The sequence below is a fragment of the Canis lupus genome, chromosome 26 (genome assembly GCF_003254725.2).
Source record: "Canis lupus dingo isolate Sandy chromosome 26, ASM325472v2, whole genome shotgun sequence".
In the NCBI taxonomy this organism is placed as follows: domain Eukaryota; kingdom Metazoa; phylum Chordata; class Mammalia; order Carnivora; family Canidae; genus Canis; species Canis lupus.
The window spans coordinates 28,692,900-28,718,125 of NC_064268.1; the positions used below are offsets into that span (position 1 = coordinate 28,692,900).

General features: G+C 48.1%; 2 protein-coding genes across 14 annotated transcripts in view; both read left to right on the plus strand.

The window, feature by feature from the left end:
• Positions 1–17,880, plus strand: part of TXNRD2 (thioredoxin reductase 2) — a 75,428-nt gene extending 57,548 nt beyond the window's left edge. For 5 of the 7 annotated variants that reach the window (XM_025474831.3, XM_025474833.3, XM_025474832.3 and 2 more), the window contains exons 19-21: positions 13,499–13,588; positions 15,607–16,062; positions 16,716–17,880. The gene's annotated coding sequence lies outside the window, so the exon portion shown is untranslated. The remainder of the gene's footprint in view (positions 1–13,498; positions 13,589–15,606; positions 16,063–16,715) is intronic. The other 2 variants (XM_049101873.1, XM_049101875.1) reach the window with 2 other exon arrangements.
• GNB1L (G protein subunit beta 1 like) overlaps positions 13,448–25,226 on the plus strand; it is a 59,137-nt gene continuing 47,358 nt past the window's right edge. For 2 of the 7 annotated variants that reach the window (XM_035706630.2, XM_049101881.1), the window contains exon 1: positions 21,023–21,091. In XM_035706630.2, coding sequence (XP_035562523.1) covers positions 21,038–21,091 — 54 coding nt within the window. In that variant the 5' untranslated portion in view covers positions 21,023–21,037. Of the gene's footprint in view, positions 13,589–15,922; positions 16,063–16,714; positions 16,830–20,851; positions 20,930–21,022; positions 21,092–25,226 lie in introns of those variants that run through there. The other 5 variants (XM_049101876.1, XM_049101879.1, XM_035706631.2 and 2 more) reach the window with 5 other exon arrangements.

A 25,226-nucleotide genomic window follows, 5' to 3' on the forward strand; every position in this document is an offset into this window, starting at 1 on the left:
CCCCAGGAGTGTAAGCATGAAGAAAGGGATGCCTGGGTGGCTCAGCAGTTGAGTGTCTGCCTTCGGCCCAGGGTGTGATCCCGGGGTCCCGGGATTGGGTCCCACGTCGGGCTCCCTGCATGGAGCCTGCTTCTCCCTCTGCCTGTGTCTCTGCCTCTCTCTGTGTCTCTCATGAATGAATAAATAAAAATCTTTAAAAAAAAAGGAAGAAAATACACCAAGGCACATCATGGTCAAACTCTTGAAAACCAAAGATAAAAAGAAAATCCTGAAAGATGCCAGAGGAATAAGGACACATCACATATCTGACTTTACATCGGAAAAAATGTAGATCAGAAGCAATAGAACAAAATTAACCTACAGGGGAAAAAAATGAAGCCAACCCAGAAATCTATGAGCAGTGAAAATATCCAAAAATGAGAGAGAAATGAAGACATTTAAATGACAACTAAAGAGATGTCGGGGAGGGGAGCACCTGCGTGGCTCAGGGCTTGAGCATCTGCCTTTGGCTCAAGTCATGATCCTGGGGGCCTGGGATCAAGTCCCACATCAGGCTCCCTGTGGGGAAGCCTGTTTCTCCCTCTGCCTATGTCTCTGCCCCGCCCCCCCCACCTCTCTGTCCCTCATGAATAAATAAAATCTTCAGAAAAGAAAAAAGAGATGTCTGGGTGGCTCAGTGGTTGAGCATCTGCCTTTGGCTCAGGGTGTTATCCTGGGATCCGGGACAGAGTCCTGCACTGGGCTCCCTGCATGGAGCCTGCTTCTCCCTCTGCCTATGTCTCTCTCTCTCTGTGTGTCTCTCACAGAAAAATAAATAAAATCTTTTTAAAAAATGACAGCCAAAATAATTCCTCAGCTGACTCACATTGCCAGAAATACAACAGGAGGTTCTTTGGGCTGAAGGGAAATTAGACCAGATGGAGGCGTAGATTGAAAGAGTACTGGATATGGTGACCATGTAGGTAAATTTAAAATGCTATTTTCTAAAAAAATAAAAACAAAAGTAAAATGCTATTTTTTCCTTCTCTTATTTGCTTTATTTTTTAAAATAAATTTATTTTTTATTGGTGTTCAATTATTTGCTTTATTTTTTATTTATTTTTTTAATTTTTAATTTTCTTTTTTCTCTCTTTTTTTTTTTCTCTTTTTTTCTTATTTGCTTTAAAAGACACTTGAGGGATGTCTGGGTGGCTCAGCAGTTGAGTGTCTGCCTTTAGCTCAAGTCCCGCATCGGGCTCCCTACAGGGAGCCTCCCTCTCCCTCTGCCTGTGTCTCTGCCTCTCTCTCTCTGTGTCTCTCATGAATAAATAAGTAAAATCTTAAAAAAAAAAAGACACTTGACTACTTAGAACAAGGATTATCACTGTGTACAATTGAGTTTATAAGAATGAAAAACATAACAGCAGCAAAAAGATGGTTGCAAATGGGCTTATACAGTTGCAAGGTTCTTATACTTAATGTGAAGTGGTACAGTACATACTCTAAGTAGATTATAGTAAATTAAAGATGCATGCTGTAAGCTCCTCGAGCAACCACTAAATATAATACAAAGAGGTACAACTAAAAAGCCAGTAGAGTAGTTAAAATGAAATGCTATAAAAAACCTTGGTAAACCCAAAGAAGGCAGAAAAGAAGGAAGAGAAAAAAAAAAAGAAGGAAATAAGGAAAAGATGGGACAGAGAAGAAATAGGAAAACAGTAGGCCTAAACTTCACCAAACATAATTAATGTCAGTAATTACATAAATAAATGGATTAAACTCTCCAAGTAAAAGGCACAGATTTTCATAGTTGTTTTATTTTTTTAATTTTTATTTATTTATGATAGTCACACACACACACAGAGAGAGAGAGAGAGGGGGCAGAGACATAGGCAGAGGGAGAAGCAGGCTCCATGCACCGGGAGCCCGACGTGGGACTCGATCCCGGGTCTCCAGGATCGCGCCCTGGGCCAAAGGCAGGTGCTAAACCACTGCACCACCCAGGGATCCCTTCATAGTTGTTTTAAAAGAGCAAAAACCAACTATATGCTTTCTACAAGAGAACCTTTATGTAAACAGACACAGCCAAGCTGAAAATGAACAGATGGAAAGAGATATATAATCCAGAAGTTAAATATTAGAAAGCTGATGCGGCAGGGTGCCTGGGTGGCTCAGTCGGTTAAGCGGCTGCCTTCCGCTCAGGTCTTGGTCCCAGGGTCCCAGGATCCAGCCCTGAGCCAGGCTCCCTGCTCAGTGGGAAGCCTGCTTCTCCCTCTGCTTCTGCTCCTTCTGCCCCCCTCCTTGTGCTCTTGTACTATCTCAAATAAATAAATAAAATCTTAAAAAAAACCTGATGTGATATTAATATTAAACAACACAGACCACAAGAAAGGGATTTTGCCAATAATGGGCAGGGCCATTTCATAGCAACAAAAGGCTCAATTCATCAGGAAAGCATAACAATCATAAATGTGTATGCACTTAATAACAGCATTGCAGGATCAAAATGAGAAATGGACAAATCCATAATCATATTAGAGATTTTAACATCTATTTCTCAGCAATTGACACAACTAGAAATATCTCAGGAGAGTTGAATAATATTATCAACCACTTAAACCTAATTGACATTTATAGAACACTGTGCTCAACAACTACAGAATAAACAGTCTTCACCCCCGCCAACAGAAAGCTACTTTATTTTCTCCTGTACTCCAATGGGTAGCTTTTAAGTTTGAGCTTTATTAAGAATTTTAATAACATTTTAAAGATATCATTTACGTGTGATAAATTACACTTATGTAAAGGGTACAATTTTTTTGTATTTAAAATCACTTAGCCAACATATAGTACATTATTAGTTTCAGATGTAGTTTTCAATAATTCACCAGTTATGTATAACACCCAGTGCTCATCATATCACATGCCCTCCTTAATCTCATGACCCAGTTGTCCCATCCTCCCACCCACCTCCTCTTCAGCAACCCCTCAGTTTGTTTCCCAGAATTAAGAGTCTCTCATGGTTTGTCTCCCTCTTTGCTTTTTTCCCATTCAGTTTTGCCTCCCTTCCCCTATGATCCTTTACACTATTTCTTGTATTCTGTATATGAGTGAAAACTTATGATAATTGTCTTTCTCTGATTGACTTATTTCACTTAGCATAATACTCTCCACTTGCATCCACATCAATAGAAACGGTAGATATTCATCCTTTCTGATGGCTAATATTCCATTGCATATGCATATATGTATCACATCTTCTTTATCCATTCATCTGTCTAAGGACATATCTGTTTGTCCCACAGTTTGGCTATTGTGGACATTGGAGATATGAACATTGGGATGCAGATGCCCCTTCATTTCACTACATCTGTATCTTTGGGGTAAATACCCGGTAGTGCAATTGCTCGGTAGTAAGGTAGCTCTATTTTTAATTTCTTGAGGAACCTCCGTACTGTTTTCCAGAGTGTCTGCACCAGCTTGCATTCCCACCAACAGGGTGAGAGTGTTCCTCTTTCTCCACATCCTTGCCAACACCTGTTGTTTCCTGTCTTGTTAATTTTAGCCATTCTAACTAGTGTAAAGTAGTATCTCATTATGGTTTTGATTTGTATTTCTAAAGGGTACAATTTGATCATGTTTTGACAGATGTATACACTCAGGAAGCCACCCCAACAATCAAGATATAGAAATTGCACCCTCCCCCAAATATTTCCTTATGGCCCTTTCCACTTTTCCTGTCCCTCTCCCTTCCTGCTCCAGGCCACCACTGATCAATTTTCTGTCATTATTAGTTTGCATTTTCTATAAATGGATTCATACAGTATATGCTCTTCTGCATCAGATTTATTTTACTCAGTTGTGTATCAGTAGCTGGTTCTTTTTTTCTTGATGAGTGTGTTCCACTGTATAGATGTACCACATTTTGTTTATCTATTTACCTACTGGTAGATGTTTGGGTCATTTTTGGCTGTTACTAGTGAAGCTGCAATGAATATTAATGAACAACTGTTTGTGTGGATATATGTTTTCGTTTCTCTTTGATATGCATCTAGGAATATAATGGCTAGGACGTATGGTAGGTATATGTTTAACATTATAAGACTGCCAAAGAGTTTTTCTGAAGTGATTATACCAGATTCCCACCATTATTCTTCACATTTGTTTTATTCTTCACATTCTTTGCAAATACACATGGAACTTTCACCAAGGAGACTGCACACTGAGACATACCACATTAAAAAAAATCACAAAAAGATACCTTGAAAATCCTTCAAATATTTAGAAATTAAACAACATACTTCTAAATAACCCAGGGATCAAAGGACTCAACAGAGAAATTGGAAAATATTTTGAACTAATTATAAAAACATAACACATCATTTCTTCTGGGATGCAGCCAATGAAGTGATTATAGAGGCAAATGTATAGCTTTAAAGCATTTGCATCAAAAAGAAAACTGTTAGCTTTTAAAAGGATAATTTGTTTTTATGATCTCTGACCCACACATCCTCCCGAAGAAAGCAGAAGAAGAAGAGCAAATTCAGATCACAGGCTAGAGGATGGAAATAATAAATATAAAAGTGGAAATCAAGAACAAAGAAAACAAATGATAATCAATAAAATAAAATGCTGGTTATTCAAAAAAAATAACCAATATCAGGGATGAAAGAAAAGAAGAAACATTGTTACAAGAGTCTACAGGCATTAAAAAGATAAGGCTGAGATCATGGGTGGTTCAGATGATTAAGCATCTGACCTCGGCTCAGGTCATGATCCCAGGGTTTTGGGATTGAGCCCTGCATCAGGCTCCCTGCTTAGTGGGGAATCTGCTTCCTCCTCTCACTCTCCCTCTGCCCCTCTCCACCACTACTGCTCGGTTTCTCTGTCTCTCAAATAAGTAAATAAAATCTTTTTTAAAGAGATAATAAGGCAATATTATGAACAAAGTTAATTCAATAAATTTGACAATTTAGAAATGGATAGGTTCCTTAACTTACACAGGAGGAAGTAAAAACAATGAAAAGCTCCACATCTATCAAAAGAATTAAATTCTTCATTCAAAACTATTCCATAAAGAAAACTCCAGGTCCAAATAGTTTCACTGATGAGTTTTATCAACATTTAAGGAAGAAATAATGCCAATATTGTACCAATTATTTCAGACAATAAAGGAGGAAGAACTTCTTCCTGTCATTTTATGAGGCCAATGTTACCCTGACAAAGACATTCTAGGAAAAGAAAGTTACAAACCTCCCTCAATGGGGCACTTGACAGGATAAACACTGGATGTTATACTATATGTTGGCAAATCGAACTCCAATAAAAAAATATACAAAAAAAAAAACCTCCCTCAAGAACATAGATGCAAAGGTCCCCCACAAAATATAAGCAAGTTGAACCTAACAATACATACAAAGAATTCATTATGGCCAAGTGAGATCTATTCCAGGAATGCAAGGAGGTTTCGCATTCAACATGCAATCAATGTGATTTTTCACATTAACAGAATGAAAAAGAAAAATATTGTGATCATAGCAATGGAGTAAAAGCATTTTACCAAATTCAACATCCATTTATGAAAAAACAAAACTGAAAATTAGGACTGAAAGGAAACAGCTTCAATCTGATAAAAAGACGTCTATGAAAACATCTGCATCTGACACCAGACTTCATGTTCTCCTTCTAAGATTAAGAGTAGGTCAAGCATGCCTATTCCTACCACTTTTACTGAACTTTATTACTGAAAGTCCTGGCCATTGCAACGAAGAAAAAGAATCATGTAGTTATATGTCACATATGTATATATGCATACACACATCACATACAGATATAAATACACAAATATCATATATACATAAGAAAGAAGCACAGTTGTTTTTATTTGTAGGGGACAGGGTCGTGTAAATAGAAAATCCTAAGGAAGCTGTAAAACAATTATTGGAACTAGAAGTGAATTTATCAAGAGCTCAAGATAACATGTCAATTCTAGTTTTACATACTAAAAAAGAAAAACTGGAAACTGAAAAAAGTGTTAAAGTACTATTTATAATAGCGTCAAAAAACATAAAATGCTTAGGGATAAATTTAACAAAATACATGCAAATCTGTGCACTGAAATCTGTAACAATTCCTGAGAGAAATTAATGAAGACTTTAATGAACAAAGAGATATAATCTGTTTGTGAATTGGAAACTTGATATTGTTAAGAAGTTCCCTATCCCCAAATTTACTTATAGATTTAACACAATCCTAACCAAAATTTCATTAGAAATTGACAAGCTGATTTTTCATAGAAATTGGCAAATTGATTCTAAATCTTCTATGGAAGTGTAAAAAAACTAGAATAGCTAAAAGCATTTGGAAAAGAGAACACAAAGTTGCAGGACTTAATTATCTGATTGCAAGTCTTACTCTAAAGCTACAATAAGTAATACAATATGTTTTCTGCCTAAGGACAAAGATCAGTGGAACAGCATAGAGGGTCCAGAATTAGAACCACACAAATGTGACAACTGGATTTTAACAAAACTGCCAAGGTAATGCAGTTGAGAAGAGGATAGTTTTTGTGTTAACAAATGGTGCTAGAGGGGATCCCTGGGTGGCTCAGTGGTTTAGCGCCTGCCTTTGGCCCAGGGCATGATCCTGGAGTCCCGGGATCAAGTCCCGCGTCATGCTCCCTGCATGGAGCCTGCTTCTCCCTCTGCCTGTGTCTCTGCCTCTCTCTCTCTCTCTCTCTCTATGTCTATCATGAATAAATAAATAAAATATTTAAAAATAAATAAATAAATCAAGTATTTAAAAAAACAAACAAATGGTGCTAGAAAATGGAATGTCAAAAAAAAAAAAAAAGAAAGAAAATGGAATGTCCATATGGATAAAAATGAACTTCAACTCGTAACTCATATCATACACAAAAATTGATTCAAAATATACCATAGACCTGCAAGTAAAAACTAAAACAATAGAACATCTAGAAACACATAGAGTAAAAACTGTTAGGTAGCAAGGGTTCTTAGGGTGCAAAAAACACTAGCCACCAAGATGGGAAGCTTCTATTCTTCAAAGGGTATCTTTAAGAAAATGAATAGGAAAGTGACAGACTGAGAGAACATATATACATATATCTGACAAACACTTTTAAATTAAGAATGCATGCAAAAATTCTTATAAATTAATAAAAGATGACAAACAACCACATAAAAGCATGGACATCATTAGTTGTCAGGGAAACTGAACCACCATGAAATGCCACTCCATTCCTGCCAGAATGATTACAACTAAAAAGACCGACAATACCACGTGTTGGTGAGGATGTGGAGCAATTGGAATTTGCACGCTTTGCTGGAGGAAGTATAAAAGTTCTAGATACTTTGGAAAACTTTTAGCAGCTTCTTAGAGTTAAATATATGTACCTACCCCATGACCCAGCAAGTCAACTCCTAGAGATTTCTCCCAAAGAAACTAACCCCTATGTCCACAAAAAGAACTTTTTCAAGAATGCTCATCGTGGGGATCCCTGGGTGGCTCAGTGGTTTGGCGCCTGCCTTTGGCCCAGGGCGTGATCCTGGGGTTCCGGGATCGAGTCCCACGTCGGGCTCCAGACATGGAGCCTGCTTCTCCCTCCTCCTGTGTCTCTGCCCCCCTCCTCTGTGTCTATCATAAATCAATCAATCAATCAATCAATCAGTAAAAAAAAAAAAAATGCTCATCACTTTATTCTTGATAGCTCTAAACTAAAAGTCACCGGGAAGTCCATTAACAGGAGATTAGATGAACGAACTGTGTAGTTATGCAATGGGGGCCACCCAGCAATAACAAATGAGACCCTTGCAACCGTAACACAGATGAATCTTACAAATACTGCATCAAACACAGAGTCCATGCTATTAGGATCCCAGGGGTAAGAAGTTCCAGAACGGGCAAAATAAAGCTATGCAGTAGAGATCAGAACAAGACCTATGAGGAATGGAAACGCTTTCTGGGTAATGGAGTGTTTTATAGCTTAATTGTGTGTGGTGGTGGCTTCCTGCACAAAATTCATGGAACTGTGCTTTAAGGTCTGTGAATTTTGTTGACGTAAATCTTACCTCAATTTAAAAAGAGTAAAAAAGAGAGAATGTGAAGACACTGACAAAGACAACAATGGTTTCCAAAGGCTCGTTTTAGTTTGGGCTGCTATTACAGAATACCATAGCCTGTTGCTAATTTATAAGCAACAGAAATTTATTTCTTTTAGTTCTGGATGCTAGGAAATCCAAGATCAATGCACCAGCCGGTCTGATGTCTGGTAAGAACCCACTTTCTGATTTATAGACAGCCAACTTCTCCTGGGTCCTCACATGGCAGAAGGAGTGAGGGAGCTGTGTGAGGTTTCTTCTATAACGGCACTAATCTCATTCATGAGGGCTCCAAAAGCCACACCTCCTAACACCATCACGTTAGGGGTTAGGATTTCAAGGTATGCATTTCAGGAGGACACAAACATTCAAGTCCATAAGAAGGCTGAAGCACAAGGAACACCAGGGACACCAGGCTCAGGTGCCCAGCCACCTGGCTAAGTTGGAAGGCATCTCATGCTAATCACTTAGGGCACAGCCATACCAGAAGAAGAGGAAAGAGACCTTTTCTGGAAAGTGGGACCTTTGAGAAGGCGCCAAAGGACTTACCTCTATATTTTTAGGGAAACTTTTGGTAGAATGATAAAGATACTGGCTGAACAGAGAGATCCTGGTATTCCTGGTTCTGGGCTCAGGCATCTACCAACAGGTTCTGGGAAAGGCCTCTGATGAAGGTCCAGGTGCAAGGGGCACAGATAGGCTGTAGAGGCGCTGGCATCATCTCCCTTGGGCTGTGTCCCTGCTTCCTTGTCCCTGTGCTCTGGAAACACAGCGCCAACATCAAACCTGAACACTTCAGAGCCAAAGTCCTTGTTCCAATGCCCCTTGCCTGACCACTGCCTCTGGGCCTTCTAACTGAAACACTCATATCTGACACCCAACACAGGTGGGTGCATTTCCAAAGGAGGGGCTGCAAGCTGGGTAGGGGCTCCCAAGTTTATCATCTCTCAGACTAGTCTTGGCCTTTATGAAGCCTAGCTTCTCCCTATGTGAAATGGGCTGACTCCTGCTTCATTATCCAATGAAAACCTTGAGTTCACATTCTGGACACTTGGTGGGCTCAGCAGAGTTACCTCACCTCGCTGGGTGAAAATGTCCTTCCCTGTTAGGACTCAGCCTACAGGGAAGTTAAAATCTTTAAAAATATATTATATGTGTGTGTGTGTGTGTGTATGTATATATATATATACACATATATATGCACATACATATTTCAAGATCAATGTAATACACTATATCAATAGAAAAAGGGAAATAAACATGGTAATTTCAATTGATATAGCAAAAAGCATGACAAAATTCAGTGCTTTTTCATGATATAACATTCAGTAAACTAAGACTAGAAGGACACTTCCTCCATATGACAAAAGTCATATGCAAAATCCCACAACCAACATCACACTCAATGGTGAAAACTGAAAGCTTTGCCTCTAAGATCATATTAAGTTTTGATCTTAGGCAAGGATGCTGCTCTTGCCACTTCTATTCAACTTAGTGCTAGCCAGAGCAATAAGACAAGAAAGATAAATAAAGGGATTCAAATTATAAAGGAAGAAGTAAAATTATCTCTGTTCACAGATGACATGATCTTCTATGTAGAAAACTCTAAACATTCCACAAAAACACTGGTAGAGCTAATAAATACATTCTACAAGGTTGTAGGATACAAAATCAACACACATAAACAGGCTGCATCTTTATACCCCAACTATGAACAATCTGAAAAGGAAATTAAGAAAATAATCCTACTTATAATAACATCAAGCAGAATAAAATATATAGGAATAAATTTAACCAAAGAAAGACTTGCACACTAAAAACTACAAAACATCACTGAAAGCAATCATAGAAGACCTAAATAAATAGAAAGACATCCCATACTCACAGACCAGAAGACGATAATATTATTGGAATATCCATACTATACCAAGTGATATATAGATTAAAGGCAATCCCCCCCCAAAAAAAGGCAATCCCTATCAAAATCCCAACAGTGTTGTTTTTTTTTTTTGTAAACATAGGAAAACCCATCCTAAAATTCATATAGAATCTCAAGGATCCCCAATAGCCAAAATAATCTTGGAAAAAAATGAATGAAATTGGAGGACTCAACGCTTTCTGATTTCAAAACTTATTATGTAGCTACAGTAACCAAGACTGTTTGACATAGTGACAGACACAGATACCAATGGAATAAAATAGAGGTTCCAGAAATAAACCATTGCTTATATTGTCAATTGATTTTTGACATGGGTGTCAAAACTATTCAATGGGAAAGTCTTTTCAATAAATGGCACTAGGAAAAATAGATATCCACATGCAAAAAAAAAAAAAGTTGAATCCTTATCTTAAACCAAGTCATATAAAAAATAACTGAAATGGACCAAAGACCTAAACCCAAGGGTTAAAACTATAAAATTCTTAGGGGAAAAAATGGGAAGATTTTCACAACATTGGATTTGGCAATGATCTGGATATGACACCAAAATAACAAAAGAAAAAAATGAGTAACTGCTTCTATCAAAACTTGAAAGTTTTGTGCCTCAAAGGAAAACATCAAGAGACTAAAAAGATAAACCACAGAATGAGAGAAAATATTCACAAAGTATATATCTGATAAGAGATTAATATCCAAAATCTACAAAGAACTACAACTCAACAACAAAGCAAAAATAACCAATTAAAAAATGGGCAAAGGACTTGAACAGACACTTCTCCAAAGAACATATACAAATGGCCAACAAATACATGAAAAGATACTGAATTTCACTCATCACTAAAATTAAAACCATGCAATACCACTTCACACCCATTAAGATGGCTACTACTGAGAAAACACAAACAAGCAAACAAACCCAGAAAAGAATAAGTGTTTGGGAGGATGTGGAGAAATCGGAGCTCTTGTGCATTGCTGATGGGAACATAAACTGAGGCAACTGCTGTGGAAAAGTCTGGCAGTTTCTCAAAAAGTTAAATACAGGATTACCATATGATTCAGCGATTCCACTCCCAGGTATATCCCTAAAAGAATTGAAAGCAGGACTCAGATACTTGCACACCCATGTTAACAGCAGTGTTAGTCACAATACCCTAAAGATGGAAGCAACCCTAGTGGCCATTGACAGCTGAGTGGAAAAACAAAATGTGGGATGTCGATATTATTATTATTCAGCCTTAAAAAGGAAGAAAAATTGATAGGGACGCCTAGGTGGCTCAGTCGGTTAAGCAGGGGCCTTTGGCTCAGGTTGTGATCCCAGGGTCCTGAGATAGAGCCCCACCTCAGGGCCCCTGATGGATGGGCAGCCTGCTTCTCCCTCTCCAACATTTGGGCTCTCCTCCTCTGCCCCTCTTTCTCAAATAAATACAATCTTTGAAAAAAATTCTGATAGGTGCTACACCATGAACGTCTTAAACATTATTCTAAATGAAATGACAAATAATGTATGATTCCACTTAGATGAGGTACCTGAATGAGCAAATTCACCCAAAGTGGAATAGAGGTCACCAGAGGCTAGGACAGAGGTCTTGGTGAGGAATTAGGATGGGTACAGCTCCCGTTGGGTGGTGAAAAAGTTCTGGAGATGGGTGGTGGGGAAGGTCACACAACAGTGTGAATACACTTAATGACATTGAATTGTACACTTAGAATTTTTAAAAAATATTTTGTTTATTTATTCATGAAAGACACACACAGAGGCAGAGACACAGGCAGAGGGAGAAGCAGGCTCCATGCAGGGTGCCCGATGTGGGACTCGATCCCAGGTCTCCAGGATCATGCCTTGGGCCAAAGGCAGGTGCTCAACCGCTGAGCCACCCAGGGATCCCCTAGAAATGGCTTTAAAAGGGTACATCTTCTAATGCATACTTCACCACAATTAAAAATTTACATACATAGCGGATGGCCTAAATGAAAAATAGCAATATGAATCAAAAAAGGGGGACTTCTGACAGCCTGGCCGGGTTGGATTCGTTCTCCCCAGGAGCCCGCTGCCGTCTCCGCGGCGGCCTTGAGCTGGCCTGAGCGGCCTAGTGCCAAATTGCCGGGAACTCCCCCTCTCCTCTGAGGCAGGAAGTTTAAATTATCAGGTCAATTAGGAAAGATACAACCGAAAAATACAAGTTTCATTCACACTTCAAGGAGGCGTTTCCTGGCTGGGTGCCACTTTTATTATTTTTGGCGGAGGCGGCTGCAAGCCCCACAGACCCAAGTAAAGGTACAATGTGATCTTTGATTCGCATTTCAGAGATCAAAGTGAGCGAGTTTGGGTGTAAATGCAGATAACATTTCAGAGATGGTTGCATGAAAGGAGTCACTAGACCAGGGCAGAGAGGGAGCTGGTCTCTTACGTGTGTGTTCGCCTTGAGAAACATCCTTTCCAGTGAATCAGGCTACTGACGGCTCAGTAACCTCGGGCCTGCATCCAGGGCCTTGGCCCCCAGGGCACCTGGTCTCTGGGTGGCGGGGGCCCCTCCCACCTCTCCGCTGGCCAGGGAGGGAAGACGCGGGCTTGCACCGGCTCCCACGGTCTCTGGGTGCTGGGTGGGCATGCCACCCGTGGGCAGCACCCCTGCCCTGGCCGCCTGCCCTCCGCGCCCGCTGTCCGTCCTGCGCCCGCGGGTGGGCAGCACCTTGCCCGTGCCCCCGCCTCCCCCCGTCCTGCACCCGCGGGTGGGCAGCACCCAGCCCTGGTTGCCCTCGCCACCCGAGGCGCGCAGGGGGCCCTCCGCCAGCCCCGCCCGGGGTAGTGGAACCGTATAGCTCGCTCTCGGGGCCCCGGGGTGAGACCCTCCTCAGCAGCGCCGCTGCTCCTTGGACGCCCAGCCCCCCTCCTGACGCCCGCAGCGTCCCGGTGCCCCGCGGATACAGGGCGGCGGCAGCGGCTCGGCCGCGCCTGGAGGAGCGGGGTGGGCACCCGGCCCCTCCGCCCCGCGCCCCGCGCCTGCGCACACCCGCCGCGCTCCAGGCACTGCGCGCCGCCCGTAGAGCGCGCTCCCATGAGGCCCCGCGCCGCCCCGCCGCGCTGGCAAGGGCTGGGGCGCCTGCGCGGCGGCGGGCCCCCGGGCTCAGGGCGCAGGCGCGGCCCCGCAGGGCGGCGGCGTGGGCCGTGGGGGCGGCGGCGCGCACGCGGGGGGCGTGGCTGCGCGGGGCGGCGGGGCTCCGACGGCGGCGCGGGCCGGGAAGGTTGCCGCCCGGGGCCGCAGGGTTAGTGGGGCGGCGGGAGCCCGAGCTGCCGGCGGAGCCCCGCCCCCCATCTCCCTCCAGCGCCCGGTGTGTCCGCACGGCGGGCCCCGGTGTCCCGGTCCGCGCCGGGGACCCGGCAGGTCCTGGGGCCGTTCCGGGTGGTCCCCCCGCGGCCCGCCCCCGCTCACGGCGGCCGGTCTTGTTCTGCACTTTGTAGGTGGCGCTGGGACTCGCCCTGGGAGGGACGCCGGCCCGCAGCCTCCGCCGCAGCCCGCGACCGCCTCACGGCCGCCCGGCGCAGCCTCAGGTAGGCCGGCCGCTTTCTGCCCACTCCCCGGGTGGGGGCCCTGCACGGCGTCTGCGGGCCGGGCCTGCCCTCCGCTTGCTCCCGGTCTCCTCGGAGCTGAGGACGCGCCCCGCGCCGGGCGCTTGCTGGCTGTGCGGAGGCCGGTGCGCGTGCGTCCCGGTGCCTGCGCCGAGGCCCGGCTGTGCGGTCCGGGAGGAGGGCCCACCCTCAGCGTCAGGGCGCGGAGAGGCGGGCCAGAGGCCCACGCGCCGGGAGCCGGGAGCCGAGGCCCGAAAGCGCGCAGAGACCCAGGCGGAAGGCCCAGGCCCAAGCGGGGCTGGCTGCTCGCAGCGAGGGAGCCTCCTCCCTCGGGCTGTAGGGGGCACACAGGCTTGCTGATGAGCCGGCAGGGACAGCTAGGGTGCCGCTTGGGGTGGGAGCCCGGGACTGCGAGGAAGCCAGGGCACGGACCTGTAGCGTGCACTGTCTCCTGGGCACGGGTTGTGCACGCAGCCTGGCATTTAACCTCAGACTGGTGGCAGGAGCTGGAGTGCGGTGGTTGGTCACAGGGGTTCATGGTCATTGGTTGTCAGAACTCGGACTGAGCTGGACTCACGAGCGGACTGCATTTGTGTGCTGCCCCTTGGGTCACTGCTGCTGGCAGGTTCTAGCATATTATTTTCCTGTGTTAGGTCGGGAAGGGCTTTCAGGTGGAGGAACTCCCCAGAGTGAGGGCCGTACCTGAGAGCTTGGTGGCACAGGTAGGTGCTCGTGGCCCTAGCAGCTTCGAGTGATTCAGGCTGCCCAGGGAGGTGCTCAGCAGGAAGACTGGCAGAGCTGTGTCTCCCTGGAGGAACTCACTCTGATGGGGATAGGAGTAGTTAAACACACGGGCAACTGTGCACAAAGGTGTGTGCAGGCCGTGGTGCCCCTAGGTGTGAGCTGATGGAGCCTCAGGGTGTGTATGGAGGGGTTGTGAAGTGTGTTCTGTGTTGACAATGAGTGGATGTCCCTTTACAGAGAGACTGAGGAGATGGCCGCTATAAGGCTGGACAGTGTGAGAGCCTGGGGAGAGGGCTCCTGGCGTTGGAAGGGAACTGTATCTGGTGATGGTTGCAGCTTCCTTTTCCACTTTGGGGCTCTTTGGGCTGCTCAGGGTTGATGACCACTGCTCTCTAGGCCCTTTACAGGAGTGACTTTGGGATGGTGAATGAAAAGGCATCAAGTGGGATTAAACCTGGGGGTTTTTGATGCTGGGCTCTCTCCCTGGGATGGGAATACAAGGAGGTGGTGTTCGAGGTGAAGTGTTCTTACCAGCGGGCTGCACTCTGAGTGATGAGGTGACTCTGGAAAGCACGAGTGGGGAGGCTGGAGTGCACAGAGAACACCAGGTCCCAAGGCCTCTGTTGGGTAGGCAGGCAGCACCTTCCAAACTCCTAGTGCTTTGAGGTTAAAGGGTCTTGTGACACAGTCTGCTTACTTGACGGTCACAGTGTTTCGGGTGACTAGGGGCCTCCTCGGTGGATTGAAGGGTAGTTCATAGCCAGCGTAGTGGTGTGTGCTGGTTAAGTGTGGTCTTTGGAGCCAGGTTCAGCCGCCTTTGTTCACTTATTGGTTAGTGTGTGGCCACAGACTAGTGACTTCACTCACCACTCTGCTCATGATTCAACAAGAGTACCGACCTCATCAGGGGGTATGTTTGGCACAGATAGAGCACTCAGTAAAAGGTTGCTACTGTTTTTCTCCTGAAACTCCCTGACAGCCAGCCAGGCCATCGAAGGAAGTCCTGGGGGTTCCAATTTGGCCTCCTTTCCTTCCCCTGGGACTAACAACGCATCTGCCGTCACACTTTGCCCTTGAAACTTTGCAGGTGGGATTTGCCCACCTTCTCAGACCTCCCAGGCCTGCCTCCTGGGCCCTCCTTCCACTCAGAGCTCCTATTTGGGTACCGGGGGTTTGCCTGCATATTGCCTCCTACTGCTGCACGGTGCAGATGATTGGGCCTAGTTCCCGCTCTTCCCCACCTTGTTTTTGGACAGGTTGCCTTGGATGGTGGCCTGCGTCTGACAGTCCCATCAGCTCTTCTCAGCTCGCCTGAGGCCGCAGCTGCCAGCTCCTCTGACCCTCAGCACTTGCCTGCAACACCTGGGTTTGCCACACCCCGTTTCAGCCCGTCTCTGTCCAGTTGTGTCATTACCACCCCTTCTGCTGCGCCATCTCTTCCTGTCTTCCTCCTTCCTCTTGTAGTCGACATGGCAACTCCTCTGTGCTCCCTCCATGTCTCATGGCCAGCGCTGTTGGCGGGGCCCTCGCAATCCCATCCAGGCGGCAGCCTTACGCCAGCGCACACCCTTGGCAGCAGATGGACCAGGTCTTTCCTGGGGTCACATACACCCCTCCAGTGGATCCCTGGATTGAGCAGCCCTGCTGTGGGGACCCTGTGTGTGTGCACATGACCATGGAGCAGAAGAGCACGGCCATTAGTGCTCCTGGCGGTAAGCCCACAGAAAGGGGGCCCCTGGCTCTGCACATGCCCAACCCATGGCCCCCAGGGTGGACTTCCACTGGGTGCCAGTCTCAGACCCACACACCTTTGATGACTCCCCACTGGCAACTGGACTGATATGTCCTTTTGCTTTGAGCACTGTCTGGAGAACCTCAGCTGCATTTTCGAGATCCTAGGGTACCTGACGGGGTGAGCACAGGTGTGGGCAGCCCCCTAACTCGATGGGGACCTGCCCCTTCCTGATGATGGTGAGCTCTTCTGCCGGGATCTCAAGGAAGTTGCTTAAGACCTGAATAGTTTCACTAAGTACCATGCTGCAGCACCTTGCCCCCCAGCCCTCTGTCTCAAGCCAGCCACCAGTGGCCCCACAGCTGCCTGTGGTGGGTAGTACTTAGGTGTTCAGATGCCCCAGCCCTTACCATGGGTGCTGGCCCAATCACTGTGGCCACACCTGCTGTTGGTAATTCCAGCTCTACATCCAGAAATATTCTCCCTGAACAGCAGTGGGCCAAGGAGAACAGCCCTGGGTCTATGGAGTCCTTACCTTGTCCAGTTCTGCATGCAGCACTGATCCTGGTCCTATGGGGCCAGCCTCATCCCAGCCAGGGGAGGTGACCCCCACAATTGTCCCTGTACTTTCAGGATCTGCTAATCTGCCTTCCCAGAAACCAGATCCAGTTCCACCAGGGAGTCCAGAAACCCAGAAGACAGAGGAGGAGGTTTCTGAGACACAGGGAGACCAGAAGGCATCTTTAGGTACCTTACAGCGGGTGGCAGATACCCCAGAGGCCCCAGGAGGCCTAGCAGTTTCTCCTACCCCACCGCCCTGGATTCTGAACACAGCCCAGGCTGTAGCAGTGCTCCTTGTGATGAAGTGGCCTGCATAGCCAAGGAACTCCACAGCCCCCTAAAGGACAGGGTGGTGTTCCCAGATGACTCTAGATATAGCGTGCCAGGTATTGCCCTATCCACTTGTTTTCTTGCTGGGCAGGAGGTACACTTGTTTGGGCTCTGCTCTGAGCACAAACAGCCGCCTTGTCCCCTTTACCACCCCATCTTCTATTACAGCAGGATATTGGGCTCTATGCTGTGTCCCTCATCCTCTGACTTCCTCAGTGGCCTACAGGCTGCCTCCCACTAGGCTCTCAGCTGCGTTCCCACTGATGAGACAGAGTTCCATACAGTAGTCCCCATCAGATATTTGTATGTTTTTATAACCGCCCTCCTCCCCAGGCCCCTTGGCTGGGCTGGACTAGGTCTGCCATGGCAGCCCTGTTTGGATCTGTCTCTGGTTGGTGTCTCTACATCGGCCCCCTTCCCCATCTTGGCTCCCTCTGACCTCTGTCCTCTGGGCTGGAATTTAAGGAAGGCTGAGTGGGGAAAGTAGCCATTTTGGTCATTTAGTATGAGTGGGATGGCAGAGAAAGATGCTTCCCTACGGCTTTACCGGCAGCCTTGGCCAGCTCGGAAGGTGGGATCCAGGCCGCCTTGCCAGTGTCAATTCAATGCCAGGCATTTTCCCCTTTTGTATTTTAACATTCTAGTTACACCTGGTTTTCTTTAGAAGTTGGCATGAATTTCTGTGTTTCAGTACCTTTGCCCATGTTGCCCTCCCACTTTCTGCTCTTCAGCAGTCCCTGCCTCCCTGCCCACTCCTGCATATTGGTGACTCAGCACTTAAACCAGAGCCCTTTAAATGTACTTGTGTCTTTGGGTAGACTGTGAGCCTCTAGGGCAGGGGCTCTATCTTGATCAGCTTCATGTTCCTGGTACACAGTTGGTGCTCATTAAACATGTTGAAACCATCGCTCAGTTTGTGGTGTGATGGCTACTGACGAGCAGAGCCTTTATTTTGTTGGCAGGAACACTGTTGCCTGTTCTGTTGGGAACAGGCTAGGCCCTAGCCATGAGTGTTCTAGGTCACTGTTGGAGGTGTGGTTTCTGGTGGGGCTTTGAGAATTGAAGGGTCTGGTTGAAGGAAGGAGTTAGGCTGAACAGGCAGGAAAGGGAGGCTTGGCGAGTGGAGTGTGATCTTGAGAACTGATTTAAAATCTGGAGGTGAAGTGAGAAGCAAGCAGCCAACCAGAGCTGTGAGGCCCAGGGGCCAGAGGATTGGAATGAAGAAAGACCTGTTCTGCACAAGGATGGATTTTCTAATAATGAGAACTGAGCTCAGAAGCTCCCTTAAGCCAAGTTTAACACGGGGAGGGGTGGGGGGTACAGTGCACCTTCCCAGAGGGACAATTCAACAAGAACGTCAAGCCCCTTCAGTTTAACAATTGTGGAAACAACACTTTCCTGGAAAGTAGGAAGAAAAAATAGTGGAAATGTGAACAGCTGTTAAAAGTAGTTACTTTATAGGGTACCTGGGTGATGGGCATTAAGGAGGACACATGATACTATGAGTACTGGGTGTTTTATCCTATGTTGACAAATTAAACAAAATTTAAAAAATTAAAAAACTACTTATTGTAGAGAAAAAATAGTAATAAGCGAACATCTGGTAAAAATTTTAAGTAAAATAGGACATTGTTGAGATTATTTAATTTAGTAATTGTGACTTTAAAGGCTCTGGGTTCAGATGGTTTTATGTGTGAACCATTTTAAGGCATAGATGTCTTATAAATAAAACAGTTGCAAGTCTTAGAAATAAGTGGGAAGCTGATAGAACTTAAAAGCAAACAAGCAAGCTGACAGAAGAAACCACTGTGCAGCCTTGATCCTGATCAAGGTCGGAAGTCCCTGTGCATTGTATCCCAGCCCTGGATGCACTGCTGCCCTTCCACGCGATCACTGAGTTTGGACCTTTTGCAGACCCAGCTCAGACTGCTTCCTACCCCCCGCCCCTGGCCTGCCAGTGGGTCTGATACTGTTGGCAATATCTTTTAAGCTGGTAAGATGTCTCTGACAATAGAACCTGGGGTTACTCTGGGGTGATGACCTACTCACTTGGTTGACACCCCCACTATTGCTGGCCTCTGCACAGGGCACCTTTCTCATCTACATTTAGTGGACCTGAAGTGAATCCCTTTCAGCTCAAGATTGCCATCTTCCCTTCCTACCCTCCCACCCCCATTGTCATCTTCCCTTCTGACCTCATGGTTCTGATGGGCCTTTTCCCCTTGGGCCCCAAACAGCTCTTGCTGCCTTGTTTGTAGTTGAGGGCCACCTCTCCCAAGGCAGGCCCAAGAAGGATCTGCAGAGAGGTCAGATCACCTGTTTTAATTTGGAAAATGGGACTCACTGTGGTTGGGCTCTCATTACACTGGAAAAGAAATGAGGGCAGGGCCTCAGTGGCAAAGGCAAGTTTGCTAGTTCCTGGGTGCCCTTGTGGATGGGATCAGGAGAGGATGGGGGGGCCTGGCCTTGCAGACAGGCAGTGTGTATGCTGTTGCAAAGTGACAGTTTCAGTGGCAGCCATTGCTGTGCCCTGTCTTTCGGCACATGCAACGACCTAGCTGCTTTCTCATGCTGTGGGTGTAGAAGGAACACAGAGAGCCAGCAGAGGAGGCCCTGCCGTGTATGATGGGAGGAGGATCCTTGGGTCACTTGCCATTCCCAGCTCTTCACATGCAGGTGGGCTAGAGGAGGCTGCTGCTAGGAGCAGGACGGTCTGGCCGGGTTTGCCGGATGTGCCCAGGATTGGCTGATATGCTGGCGTCTGCCTACCAGATCATCGTGCCTGTCACTTACTTGCCTTGGAAATAACCTGATTTTATTTCCTAAAGATAGGACACAGTAGGCACTATAGGATGGTTTTTAAAGTACATGTCTCCAAGGAAAATTTTAATGCCAGAGTATTATGGCTAAGGTCCTATGAGAGAGAACTTTTTATAAAGCTGCAACAATGAAAGTACTTAGAATTGGTGTGGATGGATGAACAGAGGAAAATAGAGAACTTTGAAATAAAGCCAAATAAATGCAGGAATTTAGTTCATGCTAAAGGTATTGTTTCAAATTAATGGGGGTGAAGTGGATTATTCAGTAAAAGGAGTTGGACCAACTGGTTAGCCATCTGGAAAATAGTAAAACTGGATACCCACCTCACTCTGCCAGGCTCCACTCTGGATGAATTAAAGATTTTAATATTTTAGAAAAATCATAGAAGTTAACTACAGGGAAGTGTGGGTGATTTTTTTTTTTTTCTGAGATCACAGGACTTTAGAAGTTCTCGATATCCAGAATTGCTGAGGTATGGAGAAATAGACTGTTTCTTGCCACTGGTAGAAATATCAAATATTGCTATTCACTCACATAACATTTCTGTGCACAGAGACCCTGACCACTTGCCTATGTGCAGATGGCTGTTGTCCGTTCCTAGATGTGGGCTTCAGAGCATGGACTTGAGCCCAGTCACACCTTGCTGCCACTTGCAAGCCTGTGGTCCCTGTTGTCACCTGACCTCATAAGGCAGTGGGAAGATTGAATGAGATAAGGTCCGTGCAGTGGCTTGACCCCTGTCGAGTGCCTAGTGATGAGTCACTGCCTTAACAGCAAAACTGGAAACAGCCCGAAGTTCCTCTAGTAAGGAGTGAGGTAAATAGAGCTGTTGTCCTGTCATATCAGTCAGGAAGAGCCAGATCAGTGCTGCAGTAAAAACCTCCCACATCTCACTATTCATCTGTTGAAGACCAGCCGGGCTGCCCCCTGCCCATTGCAGAGGATCGTGCTGACAGGAGTTCACTGGACACATTTCTCCACAATCACAGAGGCAGGGGAAAGGCCACAGTGAACCACAAGTGATGCTTGTCACTGCTTTTCCGTTACTGTGTCCAAAGGAAGCTGCCAGATGACACCTGAGTCCTGAGGATGAGCGGCTAATCCTCCCGTGGAGTGGGGCCATCAGCATGGAGAAGGTGAACATGGCACTCACCAGTGCAGCCATCACCAGAGTCGGGGCAGGCCTGCGTCAGTACCCAAGGATAGGTGCCCGTGTCTACTAAGGCTGCAGGCCTTAAACAACAATGTATATCTCACAGTCCTGGAGGCCAGAAGCCCAAGATCAAGGTGCTGGCAAGGTGGTCTCTCCTGCAGTTGTCCCCTTGGCTTGTGATGGCCGCTGTCTCCCCGTGTTCTCATGTGCTTGTCTCTCTGTGCCTGTCCTAATTCCTCTCATAAGGACACCAGGCCTGTTGGCTGAGGGGCCACCTGTATGACCTCATTTAAGTTTAATTACCTCTTCAGAGCCCTGTTTCCACATAGAGTCAAATTCTCAGGGGGGTGGGGATTAGAACTTCAACATATGAATTTGAGAGGGTTGGGGGACAAGTTTGCCCATAATAATGCCCAAGATGGATTTCTTGTTTCTCGTTTTTGCAATTTCCAACAGTGCTGTGGTGCACACCCTTTGAGCATCGCGAGTGGTGGGTTGCAGGGGCCTCTCCAGGCCGTGGGAGCAGGACATGCTGGCAACTCTTTTTCTTATTTTAGAAATCTTTGCCTACATAAGGGTATAGAGACATTACCTGTATTTTCCAGTTTTAAGCCATTTACATAGACTCGAGTCAGCTTGTAACTAACGTGTGGTGTGCAGAGGGCTCTGCCGTGATCATCAGGTAGCCAGGGACAAGCAGGGCCCCTCTGCCCACCTGCGTGTAATAGTGGGAATCTGAGCTGTGAGCCGCTGAGTTCAGGGGTTTGTGTTCCCCACAGCATGACCTACCCTGACCAATGGAGGACCCCATGTCGCCTTTTCCCACAGGCACAGACCTTCCCACCCCAGGTTAAGGATGCCAAGCTGGCCCAGCCTGGCCGCCGTCCATCCTTCTCATACATGCCTGGCTCTGGTCTGGTCTGTCCCCCACTAATTATCTGGCTTTATCGTGAGTCTTCATTTTTTGGTAGAGAAGCATTCCCTCCCTCATACCCCCGCCCCTGACACCTTGTTCTCGAAGTTGTCTTGGCTAGTTTTAAAAAGACACATCATCATAAACACAGACATGGAGAGGGTGGTACAGTGGACCATGGCATGTCCATTGCTCAACTCCAGCAGCGGTCGGTCCTTAACCCCAAGGGTGCTGTGTTGGTGGATGGCCTGGCCAAGTGTGCCGTGCCAGACAGCGGGAGTCCTGAGCTCACTTTCCCTTTGGACTGTGGTGTTCTCATTTGTAAATGAGCAACATGATCTTTGCTACGGGGGTGTTGATGGTAAACCTGGGAGGAGCCCCTGGCCTGTAGGGTATCCTTAGCAGCCCCTTCCTTCTCTCCTGACCTTAGGGGCGCACAGCCAGGGCTGGGGCCTGTGGGTGGTGGGTGCTCATCCACCTGCCGGGTGGGGCTGCCTGACAGTGGAGAGGAATATCCTGGGCTGCTCTCCACCTGTATGCGTGAGCAGCATGGGGCCTGGGCTGACAGCGAGCCCACACTTGCCATACAGCTGGCCAAGTGCAGGTGCTCCATGGTCAGCGCAGGGACACCTGGCACTGGGAGTACCACATCTCATGGCTCATGAGGTCCTGGAAGCATGGGGTTGTCCAGGTACCTGATCCAGGGTGCTGCTCCCTAGGGCATGGTGGCTTTCCCACTCCCAAGACCCTATGTTCCTCCACCGAAAAATCATCATGCAAATGGGAGCCGTGGATGGTGGCAGTCAGGAGGGTAACCCAGGGCCAGTGCAGCTCTGGTCCTGTGTTCCCACCTGACTCCAGGTGCCCACTTCACAATACCCACTGTAGCCTCCTGGTCCCTGTCATCATGTCTTGTGCCCCTGTCCCCCTTTTTCTCCCTCAAGTTGTTGAACTTTGCAAGTCTCCCTTTGCTGCCCGTGTAATGGAGAGAATTTCTGCCTTGCATGTGCTTGGAGGCAGGAGGCCCCTGAGGGCCTGTCTCTGATCCTTCCGTCCCCCACATAGCAGTCAAGCACTGCTAGTGGCTGTTAGTGCACAAGTGAATGTGTGGGCGTAGACACATATGTGTGCACAGACCGCACAGCCCATTGTGAGCATGCGGCGTATCTGTAGGCACGTAATGTGCACATCTGTATGTGCAGATCGGTGGGGGGCTCCCCTGCCTGAGGTAGCCTGAGGAAGCACGGATCCCTGTCACCACCATGGTTACAGACCCCTCCCCAAGTGGGATCAGATTCCCAGGAGCTACCTAGGCACCAGCCCACAGGGATGGCCCATTCCCTGCCCAAGGTGAGAGTTGTCAGGGCGCTGTCAGCAGCACAGGGCAGCCAGCCGCTGTGGACCAGATCTCAGGTGGAAGTGGGCCCCAGCAGCTGGCGCTGGAATGTGGGAATGGTCACACTTCCTGTTAAACAACGAGCTTTTCCGTGTGTTCACCAGGGACAGAAATGCTGCCGGCCTGGCTGGGTTCCCATCCCTGCGTGAGTCTGTGGGGGCAGGCTGGCTGAAAATGCTCCCGAGGTGGACTTCCTTCCTGCCATCTTGCCAGGCTCCCTGGACCTGCTCCTGGGGTGACGGGCATCCTCAGCTGCAGCCTGAGGCTCCTGTTCCTGGAGTGGCCCTGCCTGCCCAGCCTCCTGCCTCAGCACCCCAGCAGCCCCGTTCCCTGGCATGTCCTTTCAGTCTAGCAGGATTGGCCTGTCCGCACATCCCCAGGAGATATCTGCGACTGCCGGCCTCCGTGGGCTCCCGTGAGGCACACTGGCCCTTCACCCTCACACATGGCAGCTGCTGGTTTGCCGGCCATCACTGTGCCTCTGTCCTGAGGCTCACTCCTGCCGTCGGTGGGAGCACCGCCAGAGCACCCAGCAGGGACTTAGCTGTAGGGCAGCAGGGGAGAACGTGCGCCCTGGAGGGAGGGCCATGCTCACTGGGCACCCATCTTCCTACGTGTGCCTTGACCAGCGGAGGAGCCAGTTCCCAGGGGATGTGGCCATAACTTTGCGTCTGTCGCCCTCTCCTGCAAACCCGGTGGAGCCCTTCCAGAAGGGGTGCTCGCAGACCTGTCGAGGAATATCTAGACACGGTGTGGGCACTGCCGGGTTTGCTGCAGGTAGGCAGTTCCCATGGGGCCTGGGACACTCCTGCCTGGGGTAGTGAATCTTCCTGGATGGGGCATGTTCCCCCTCAGAGGAACCAGGAATGCATGAGCTTTGCAGGAGCAGAAGGTCTCCAGGTGACTTGCTTTTGGACAGAACAAGAAGCTTCAGGCTGAGGATGGAGGTGGCTGTCAGTCTGTCCCCGAAGGGCCTTCGGGAGTGCGGCACTCTTGACTCTAGCCCAGAAGCCTGGTGTTTCTACAGCTGCCCCCCAGACCTGCATTGTGGACTGCGTGGCCCAGGGGGAGACGCCCTGGCCGTACTCGAAGCTCAGAGGGGCTCCCGGCAGCTGGGCTTGGCTGTTGCCCTGGGCACTCGAGAAACAGCCAGCACCGGGCCGTCGAGCCTCAGGCCACCATCACCTGCTGCTCCTGGGAGGTGGCTGTGCTAGAGGCAGGCCGGCCTGGGACTGGCCTTTGGTCCCCTAGGGGAAGGGCTGCTGGGGGGCAAGGCTTACACCCCCTGCCTCCTTGTACACACAGAGTTCCATCTGTCACCCGCCTCCCCGGGGATGGCCGCGGTTGGGGGGTGCACTTGCTGCCGGGGGGCGGGGGGGGGCGGCTCCCACCTCCCCGCTAGACTCCAAGGCCTGCGGGGCGCAGGGCTGCTCAGAGCACTGCCCGCCCTCCCCTCAGCGCGCCCCCCAGGCGGGGCTGGCTGCGCTGGGTCCCCGGAACCCCTCCCTGGGATCTGCATCTTTGAAGCCACGGATACTGACAGAGGATTCAATGAATCCAAGGTCGCCAGTCGGGCGTTGACAGATGCCCGGCCACGATACTATTTCTGATTTAATAACCGAATGGGAGGCTGGCCCTTGGTAATAATTAGGGCTAATTACTGAGGAGGTGTTGACAGACGGGCTGAGAGGAAACAAACTACCTTTATCCCCGGGCTTAGAGTCGGATTACCGGCCCAGTGCTATCTGCCCCTCAGAAAGTAGACGCTTCAATCACTCACCGAGGCTTCAAAGGGGAAAGGGCCCTGACAATGCACGGGGCTTGGGAAGGAGCTATGAAGTGCGCCTTTGACTCCGAATCGCCAAACGGAGCCCCATTCCAGAAATGGTTTCTTTGTGAAGTTTGAGTTACCCCCCCCCCCTCCGGCAAACCTGCCTCCCTGGCTCGGGGCCGGGGAGGGGCGCTGCGGGC